The 9,995-nt window shown below is 42.7% G+C and overlaps 1 protein-coding gene across 1 annotated transcript; it reads left to right on the forward strand.

Moving 5' to 3' along the window:
* The first annotated feature begins 241 nt into the window (after nt 1-241).
* On the forward strand, nt 242-9,425 carry NPY (neuropeptide Y). The gene is made up of 4 exons (XM_064412517.1): nt 242-400; nt 568-755; nt 5,896-5,976; nt 9,141-9,425. Exons 2-4 carry the CDS (start codon nt 568-570, stop codon nt 9,163-9,165), a joined length of 294 nt encoding a protein of 97 aa, XP_064268587.1. The 5' UTR covers nt 242-400; the 3' UTR covers nt 9,166-9,425.
* The last annotated feature ends 570 nt before the right edge of the window (nt 9,426-9,995 follow it).

A 9,995-nucleotide genomic window follows, 5' to 3' on the forward strand; every position in this document is an offset into this window, starting at 1 on the left:
CCTTTCCCCAGCGCTCCCTTCCCGCGGGGATCGCGGGCACCGGGCAGCGCGGCGGCTCCACGGCTCCACACACCCGGCTCCCGCGGGGGGGATGCCGATCCCGGGATGCACGTTTGGGGGCAGCCCGTGGGTGGGGTTCCGGGGGCGGTGCGGGGGCTGCGCGGGGCTCGGCACCGCCCGGCCCCGCCCGGCCGCGGCCGCCGTGCCCCTCCCGGGGCAGGGGCAGGCGGAGCGGGGCGGGGGGGACCGGAGCCGGCGAGGCGTGATCGCCCGAGGCCCCTCCTGCCTGCCGGGAAGCCTTAAAGCAGCCCGGCGAGGCGCGGAGCCCGCACTCGGGAGCCCCGACGCCCGGGCAGACGCGTCCCGCCGAGCCGAGAGCCGCTCCGCTGCAGCCGCCGCCGTGAGTGCCGCGACGGGGCGGGAACGGGAACGGGGACGGGAAAGGGGACAGCGATGGGGACGGGGGCTGTCCCGGCCGGTCGGGGGCTGCGCCGGGGCGGCCGCGCTGCTGCCGCCGTCAGGGCAGGCGCTGACGGCAGCTCTCGTCCATCCCGCCCCGCCGTGCAGATGCAGGGCACCGTGAGGCTGTGGGTGTCGGTGCTGACTTTCGCCCTGTCGCTGCTGGTCTGCCTGGGGACGCTGGCAGAGGCGTACCCCTCCAAACCGGACAGCCCCGGCGAGGACGCCCCCGCAGAGGACATGGCCAGATACTACTCGGCGCTGAGGCACTACATCAACCTCATCACCAGGCAGAGGTAGGCAGAGCGGGACGGCAAACATCTCCCTTTCCCGCTCCCCGGGCTGATTTTTTCCTCAGGGGAGGAAGGTGGGGTGCCCCTCACACTGGGTGTCTCTCGTTGCCTTCCCCAAGAAGAAAGACATAGTGCAGAGATTCCTTTTAGAGAGTAGTGCCCGTGAAACCCTGAGCTGCCAACAGGTCCTGAGCTGAATTTCCACCGCCCAAGTTGGCAGAAGGGGCAGGGGTGTCCATGGTGCTCTCTCAGCCTCTTCTAGCTCTGGCACAGACAGGCTGGCAGGTAGGAGCATGAACCCAGGGAGGGACCCCAGAAAGGAAGGATAACTAACCTGGGAGCTGGAGACAGCTGGACAGGGCGTGAGGAGCAGTTTCCCACTTCTGTTGCTGCCACTGAGTCCAGTGAAGATTTTGGTGAGAAAAGGTGCCCATTGTGGAGATGTAGTAGTCCAGATGTTTTGTGGTTTGTAGGCTACTTCGTGCACTTGTGAGTGTCAAAAAACCCCTAGTCCTAACAAAAACCTCCCAACATCAAGAACTCAAGCCCAATCTAAGAGAGAAAGAGTGTGAACCCAAGCCTCCCTGGCTCTAAATTGGCTTTCTGGGTTGATCGTGCTTTTTAAAGTATGAGTAAATGCTCAGCCTGAAAAAAAACAGCAAGTTATTATAAAAAATCATCTTTAATAAAACATGGTCTGTCTAGCTAGGCTGTGTGATGGATAGATGTTTGCCCTGAGGTCACACAATAGTGTGTGACACAGAAGAGCTTTGACATATTTATCTATTGTTTAATATCAAGACCAGATGAGAGGTCTAAAATTAGGCTTTCATTTGTCCCTCTAGAAGTCTGAATAATTAAATTAGAAGGATGGCTATCGTGCAACTGAGAGCTTTCCCAGCAAGTCCCTAACATTGTCTGCCACTGCCCTAAGAGCGTAAGATGCTGATAGTTCTTCGGTTCTGAACTTTTAAAGCAATATTCACAACTTTCACATGGAGGCATGCTTCTGTGTGGCAGTCTGCACTCAAACAACCTTTTGTCAGATTACTGTTAAAATAATCCAATCCTCAAATTCTGCCTCTGCTGCCGTTTTCTCTTGCATGCGGTGGGATCTCCAGGCTGTGTCTCATCCCTTCTTTTCTTTCTTTCCTCTCCCTTTTCAAAGGTAGCTCGTGTCCAAAGCCAAGTCATCGTTCAAAACAAAAAATCCCAAATCCAAATGATCACCCCCCCACCCCATCTCTGTTCAGCCTTCACTTCTGGTGTGTGTCCTGTGTGCTTGCTTTAATATTGACTCTGTAGCTTTTATTCCAATTCTATTGATTGTAAGTACACAGCTCTGAGATGGAAATCAGTTTCATTCTTTTGTGTGGATTTGGAAATGAACTGAAATAGTTATTGTTTCTGATGGATAAAATTTAAATTTTTTCTTTATATTTTCCTCACATTTCCTACCCACCCTTGTATTTAAAGGAGCAGAGTTGACCTGGAAGTACAAGAAAGTTGGCAGAAAAAAGCACTACAAAGACAACTTGGTGATACACATTCAAAAGCTGACTGCACAGGTTAACTAAAAAAACTAAAGATGTGCTGTATTTACGCTGTGGGGAATTAACAGTCCAGAAATAAAGCCATTGCCACCTCCATTTTGAAAGCTTAACTGAGCTGCTGGAGGTTTCTTGTTTTGGCAGTGACGCAGTCACTTGCAAAATGAATTAATAACTTCTGGAGCATTTTGGACTGGTCTAAGGATGATTGGTCTGTTTCAGTAGATGTGCTCAAAGTTTTATCTCTTCTTACAGATTTTTATCTCTGCTTTTTTTGTGCATGGTACTGCCTGGTTACCTGTGACAGGGGGAAGATGAGGTCCAGGGGCTCAGCCTGCTCCTTCTGTGGGTGGGTGAGCAACCTGTGCTCAGCATCTCACCTGACCTGGTGCCTGTAGCTGGTGAGGTGGAGCAGTAAGAACATGTTGGCAAAGGAGGAGATGAGGAGATAATTTTTTTTTTTTCCTTCAGGTTCATCTGCCCTGCCTTGATGTTTTTGTGATTATGAATACCACCACCCCTCCCTCCCCACCACCTCCTGGCTCATCTTTCTGCCTTCTGCTTTTGGCCTGACTCAGGCATTTGAGTGCCATTCCCCTCGGTGCTACTGTGACCCACAGAGTCTTCACCTGAGCTCAATGAGCTTCTTCCTTTCAGACCATCCTTCTCTTCTTGTATTTAGACCTCATCCCTCTGGCTGTTTGCTCCCTCCCTCCTTTGAAATTATTTTTCAGATCCATCTCAGCTTTAGACATTGGTGTCTGTCAGCTTTAATACCCCTTTGACGTTACCTGAGGGAAACAGGTGCTTGTATGGTGCAGGTCATGAGACCACTTTCAGGCCTCTTGTTTCTGATGAGATCCCTGTTCCTTATGTGCCAGGTTTTTATAACCTAAAGAGAGCCCAGCACAGATGCAGACTGCTGCTCTACAGATGTCTGTGTGTCTTTGGATTAGTTCCACCTTCATTTCCTGAGCTGTTGTGTGGTCCTTGCCTCATACCTCTCTACCACACTGTTCAGGAGGCTTTTTTCAGAGTCCATCTTTACTCCTCTTCCTGCTATTTGCTGCTGCCTGTGGTTCCTCTTGCTAACAAACTATTTTCTTTCTTTTGTCGCTTGCAGTTTCTCAATGAATCTGTGGTTCTTCTGTGCTGTAGCAAAGCAGTCAGGCCATTCCTGCTGGAAATGGCTTGAACTCTAGGCAGGGCAGAGAGTATATTAAAGTGTGTATGACTTGGGCAGCACTGCTGCTCCTGCTTCATGTCAACACCCTTTAATGGGCACGGGAGCAGATCTCCCTTTGCTTTGGTTTCTTGACAATTTTCTGAATCAGACTCATCCAATTTTCTGAATTGGACTATGATGGGATTTGAATCCTAATACCAAATTTTCCATAGGAAGCTTTGAGATTTTGCTGAGCCCGACACACTGTGTCCTTATTCAGACTAAGTATGTTTGCTCCTTAAAATCTCTTTGACTTCAGCTGGAGCTGTGGCTTATCAGCATGCCCCAAACTAGCCCTTGATGCCTCAAATGGAGTATAAAAGCTGACCAGGTGTTTTCACCTGGCTTGGAATCCTGATATTTTAAGTCTTTTAAAGCAGCCATGTTTTTTGACAAACATGTATCTCAGAGCAAGGAGCATGGCATGAAGCAGCTGGAGCAAAGACGTCTCCAGGCGTTTGCATCAGGAAAAAGAGATTGACTCTGTTTGTGACCCCTGTTTAGTAAGTCAGTAGCATGGATGCTTCCCAGGGACAAAATGACAGCGTAGACAGGAGACTGACAAAGCAGGAGTGGATGTTCTTTGGGCAGCCCATTTGGTTGCAGTCAGTGAACACCTTTTGTGCAGCTTTGCTGTGTGAGGACCTGGTGGGTCTGTCCATCACAGGTAGTGGCATGGAGTGGCCAAGATGCTGAAGGAACTTATGTACAATATGTTTGTCCCCAACACAGTGGTCCTCGTTGTTTGAGTGAATCTCTGCACTCTGGGTGGTTGCTCCCTATTTCTTATTCAGGCAAAACATCCTGAGAGATTAGTAGGAGTTTTGTCCAAGTGTGAAGTGCTAGAGGAAGTTTTGGTTTGTTAAATCAATTTCTTTAACATAATAGAAAATTAGCTTCCTCCTCAGTTGAAGTCCAGGTCACATCCATATTAATTGGAACAGGGAACTAGAAAGAAATCCCTTGGTGGTGATGGAGTGCAAGGTGTTTGATTCAGCACCATGCCTGATTGCACTATTGTAATGGCATTTTACTGTGTCTGGTTCTTTTCGAATACCTGCTTTCAGTCAGCTCAGATTAAGAAATTTAATTTTCTGAAACGAATGCTTTGTCTTTCTGGAGCACAGGTGATGCACTAAAATGATTAAAGCAATGTAAAAACATAAAGGGTGGAAGAAAAGGATTGAAAAGTAAGATGATTCTCCTTTTAAGTGCAATCAATGCACTCAACAGTTAAAACCATTAGTTTTTTAAAATGTAGTTTGGAAGGTTCATTTTTTTTGTCTTTTTTTAATTTTTTTAAATTTTTTTTTGTTTTGTTTGGTTTGTTTTTTGTGGTTTTTTATTTTTATTTTATTTTTTTGCTAATCTAAACCACTGGGATGACTGGAGTCACTGGAGAAGCATCATGATAATAATGGAAAAATGCAAGTCCTTAACTACACCTTTGATTTTTCTGAAATCAGAACATCACGCAAGCAGCATTCACAAAAGCTGATAATGTACTTTGTGACACAGAATGAAATTGCACATACAAGTTAAAACTGCGATCTTAATTCTTTCCAACCAAGGGAGTGTTTGCTCATAGGTATCACTCCTGGGCTAATGAATCCTTGTTGTGATGTTAGCAGGCTGCTTATTGCTACCTCTGTTTTCCCAGGAAAAGAGATCAAATTCCTTCCCAAGTAATGGAAATTGCAGTACTTTTAACTGTTAAGTGATGTACTGTATTCAGGATTAAAAAAAAAAAAAGGCAAATAGCCAGCTGCTGTGTAAATAAAGGACAAAGGTAGCCCCTGATATCTGGTCTAGTTGAAGAACTCTGAAAGAGCAAGTTTTCATTCTCATAGCCACATAGCTCAAGATAGCTCAGTGTTTGCAAACTAATGAGCTATGTGTTGGGTAGCCCCAAATGTGTTGGCTGTCTTAAAAAATCTTGCAAAATTTCTGATGACGGATAAGTAAAATCTAAACCAATGAGAAAGTTCATGGGGTGATGGAACTGGGTTTGCAGGCAAGAACATGCTTGGAAGTCACATCATGCACAGCTTCTTCCCTCTTCCTCCATTCTCTCGTCAGTAAGGTGCAGGGTCCTAGATTATCCAGGAGCAGCCATCAAATTGAGAAATACTCAGTTTCTCAATATAACAATGTAAAATAATTATGGAAAAAATGTAGCAAAATATGGAAATAAAACAAGAATTAACATTTGCTCTCATGGCTAAGCCAAATTAAAATTATTGGAAGGTGGTATTTATATCTGCTCAATTTTTTTTCCTGAAAAGAAAATCACTAATGGTTCTGTGCTCAGTCTTCATTTGTAAAAGTGAGATATACAAAAATGTAACTTTTAAAAATTTTTCCTCAGATATGGAAAGAGATCAAGCCCAGATACACTGATCTCAGACCTCTTGTTGAGGGAAAGCACAGAAAACATTCCTAGATCCAGGTATGTATGAAGAGCTCATTTTGATTTAACGGTTTCATTTGTTATCAATAAACATGATTCATAGGGAGAAAACATGGCACCAAAAGCTGGTTAATCATGTCCTTACAAAACCCAAACCTTTAATTCCTTTTTTTTCCCAAGAACTAGCACCATCTATGAATGCAAGAAGTGCCTTACCAAACTCCTCATTTGCTGATTTTGGGAGCAGGCTATACCTGTTATTCACAGTGAGGGAAGCACTCCCACAATGCTTGCCTCATTCTGAGCATTTTTACATACAATTGTAATAATGTCTGATGATGATTCCTTACATATTGGAGCTCCAAAGATGACATATTGCTGCTTGTTTGCTGCTCACTTGAGTTTATTTTTTTCCTCTAAAGATGTATAAGTGATAAATATGCACCTATATTAACTCATACACAAACGCACAGCAGTGACTTTTCTTTAAAATACAGTATTTCACACTGATTTTGTATCTAATGTTTTACAAAGGGGAAAAAAGGCCTTTTTATTTCCATTTGCACTAGGCTAAAGTAACAGTAGTGTTTCAAACAACACTGGGGTTGCAAATGTACATAATGTATTTATCTAGTTAGGTAATGACAATTTAGCCATAATGTAAGATACTGTAGTAGTGACTACAATTTACACAGCTGAAAATTATGTTGAAAAGGTAAGATGCAGGAGTAGTTTTGGCTCACAAAGGAAAATACTGGTTTTACTTACAATCCAGCATGACTGAGCTGAGTTTAAGCCTGTACTGATTGTCTGAAGTTTGCTGACAATACTTCTACTGCAGAAATAAATGTTTTATGCAGTTGTCTTTTCAGGAGTCTTCAAACAAGTGCTCTGCAAAGGCTCAACTAGACTAGTTGAGTACTTAAACATAATAGCCTGCAGCATTGAATTTAGGGCATGGTCACTGAAAGGTGACCCAAAATTCCTACTGCCATCCAGGGAGGTTGCTCATGAGACCTGCAGTTCTTCATGTAGGGAAGAGTCTTGTCTGATGGTTTGATGACTAACCACAGCTGTGGGGATGCAATTTTCTCTGCAGATGCTTATCTGAAAAACTGCATGGAGTGCAGTGAAATGTATTAGATTATTTTGTGTTTGGTAATGACAAGGGAGAGCCCTCACATAATGGGAAATTTCCACTGTCTTGAATTTGAGGCAACACACAGGGTAGTTAGTACTCATACTCTCTAATATATCTCCCTAATAGTCTAATACTCTCAGTAATTTTCACCCCTTCATCACAAAACTTTATGATTATTATTATTGTTTCAATAATGCTATTTATAACACACCAGGGAGCAAAAATTCATGAGCAAAATAACCAACTAGTCTGCAGTTAAGATCGAGAATTGATGAGAAGCAGATTTTTATTTCTTACCCCCTGTAACAGCACTTTAAACTGAGTATGGTATTTTTCACTCACTACTGACAGTTATGGGAGTACTGGGAACAATGATGCCTAGTTTCCTATGGATATGTTTTCTAGGATAAAACTCTGTATGGATTCTGGAGCCCACTCCAACTTTTTCTTCCATGCGAGGACACAATTAAATTTTCTTTCTATCCAGTCCTGTATTTCATGGCACATCAGGAGCTAAATATCTCTAAAATCAGTGTACTTCTCCTTGACTGTACCTCTCCTTAAAATTGTCCAAAGGGTGTGAAAGCTGGGGAGGAAGTAAGGAGAGGCACACAGGGCTGGACAGCTGGACACACAGCACGGCTGCCTAAGCCTTCTTGCTGGAGGGAGCCAGGCTGAATGAATGAAAGGCAGGCTGCTATTATTCCAAACTTAATTTAAGTAAATGTTTTAGAAATAGTTGCACAAAAAGCTAGTTATGGAGCAAATGTAATTTGCACTCAGTGAATCAGTGACACAGAGAGATATCTCATGAGTTTGTGGGAACTGAACTTTGTAACTAAGCACTGAGATAATGATAAATAACTTAATTGTATTCAGTCTGACAGGCCTGGTTTGACATTTCACTTTTGCTGACTAAAATACGCCCCAAAGGATGTTGTAGTCTGGGTGAATGTCTGACCATATGAAGAAAGTTTAGAGAGGTTCTTTAGAGAGAAACTAATTGCAGAATAGGAAATTAAAGATTAAAAAAAGGAGGTTCTTTGACCTGAGTGCCAGTAAGTTCTTATTACAGAAATGTGTGATATGACATGTTTCTGATTTTGTCTGTCTTGTGGAGTGATGAGAAAATGTTTAATACTCACTAACAGGCTGGATATCTCCTGATGCTGCCTCTTTAAAAATTAGGTATTTAGTATGAAGTACTTATCTAGGTTGCCTCTGCAGTCAGTCAGAGGGATGGGTAACTCCAGAATGAACTTTCATTCATTTCGTGCCTAAAATGGGCACAGTCTCAGTTGCCCTCTAAGGTGCCCCTCTCTCTCCAGTGACTGTGGAGGCAGATTAGATATTTAATCAAGACCTGATGTGCTACTTTTAGATGGGAAAAATGATGGCAAATGAGTTCTCCTGGTCTTTTCCCATGTTCTCCTACTTGTTACCTTTCCTCCTGTGTAGACAAAACCTCTGTTTGTAAAGCAGAGGATCTCGGGATAAAATCCTGCCTTCAACATCCCTTTCAATACATTTCAAGTGCTTGATATTGAGCAGTGGAATACCACAATATTATTTTAGGATGGTGGCTTTGAACTTGGGTTTTGTTTAAAGGTGCTTACAGCATGATGTGATTTTGTCTCAGTGAGCTCTCTTTGGAAGTTGTTTACTCTCACTAACTGAATTAGTGTGGAAAATATATCTTTAAGAAATTTGTGTCTCAACATGTCATAGTTTTCTATCTTAATTTCAATTTCGCTAAGTGCCATTTAATGGTGCAAGGCAGCTTTGTAGTTAGTCTCAACCATGTAAAATGTGGACCAGGGTAGCAGGATGTGCAGGCAAGTTCTGGTACCAATTTTTACAATCAAGTACAGATTTTTGGCAATTCATAATGCATCTGTTTTTGTTGGAGTCACATATACAATTTTCAACTGCAAATATGTGTATATATTTCTCATTGCTGCTATTAATGAATGCTTTAGGCAGTTTTAACATTGAATGTTTTCAGTGGGGGCTTTAATATGTGTTTAATGTGTTTTTTTAAAATTTATAATATGTGTTGCAGGTTTGAAGACCCTTCGATGTGGTGATGGGATTCTCAGCACACCTTCAGAACTTTTCCTAGTTTTCAGTTCCACACCTCTGAAGCAAATCATAGCGTCATCCCCAGTGCATGCAGCCATTGTACCAAATTCTGTAGAGTTTCTCTCCTTCGTCATATTTGTATATACCTTTATTTAAATAAATTATTTGTGCATTCCAAAATATAACATACTAAATGAAAACAAACAACCATGTCATTGGTATAACAAAGCATTGTTTTAAACTATTAAAACTGAATTATAACCTCCCTGTAGTGTGGACAACAGTGGTGTCACAGTTCTTACAGTTATTACTGTGAAAAGTAAGATAAAGACATTTATTGTGGCCTCAGACTCGGCTCACAACTGTTTAAAATAATTTATCACAGACTTCATAACTTGGGAAAAGAGTGTTCTGAGAGGTGACTTTTTCAGAATGGCCATTCTTAAAACTTTAGTGCTTACATTGACAAATGTAATAAAATTAACGGCATTTTTGAAATGCAAAGAAATAAGTCACTGCTTAATTCTGCTAACTCCTCAAAACTGGTTTGATGCTTGGCTATAAGCCTCAACTAGTAATTTTAAATGAAACAGATGTAACATCTTTGTTTGGCAATATACGAAATAGCAGAAAATAACATCTAAAGTAACTTATAAACCAAGACAAGACTGCAATTATTTGTGCCAGAAAAGAGACATCTAACATTGCCTAAGGCCTTGTAAAGGAGTAGTGATAAATCCCAACCCTTGCTACTTGCCTTCTGAGCCTCTCTCATTTGGGGTTATTAATGGTTTGTACCATAAGATCCACAGAACAGGGACAAGGTGAACTGTCT

Source organism: Passer domesticus, chromosome 1, assembly GCF_036417665.1.
Source record: "Passer domesticus isolate bPasDom1 chromosome 1, bPasDom1.hap1, whole genome shotgun sequence".
Taxonomy (NCBI): Eukaryota; Metazoa; Chordata; class Aves; order Passeriformes; family Passeridae; genus Passer; species Passer domesticus.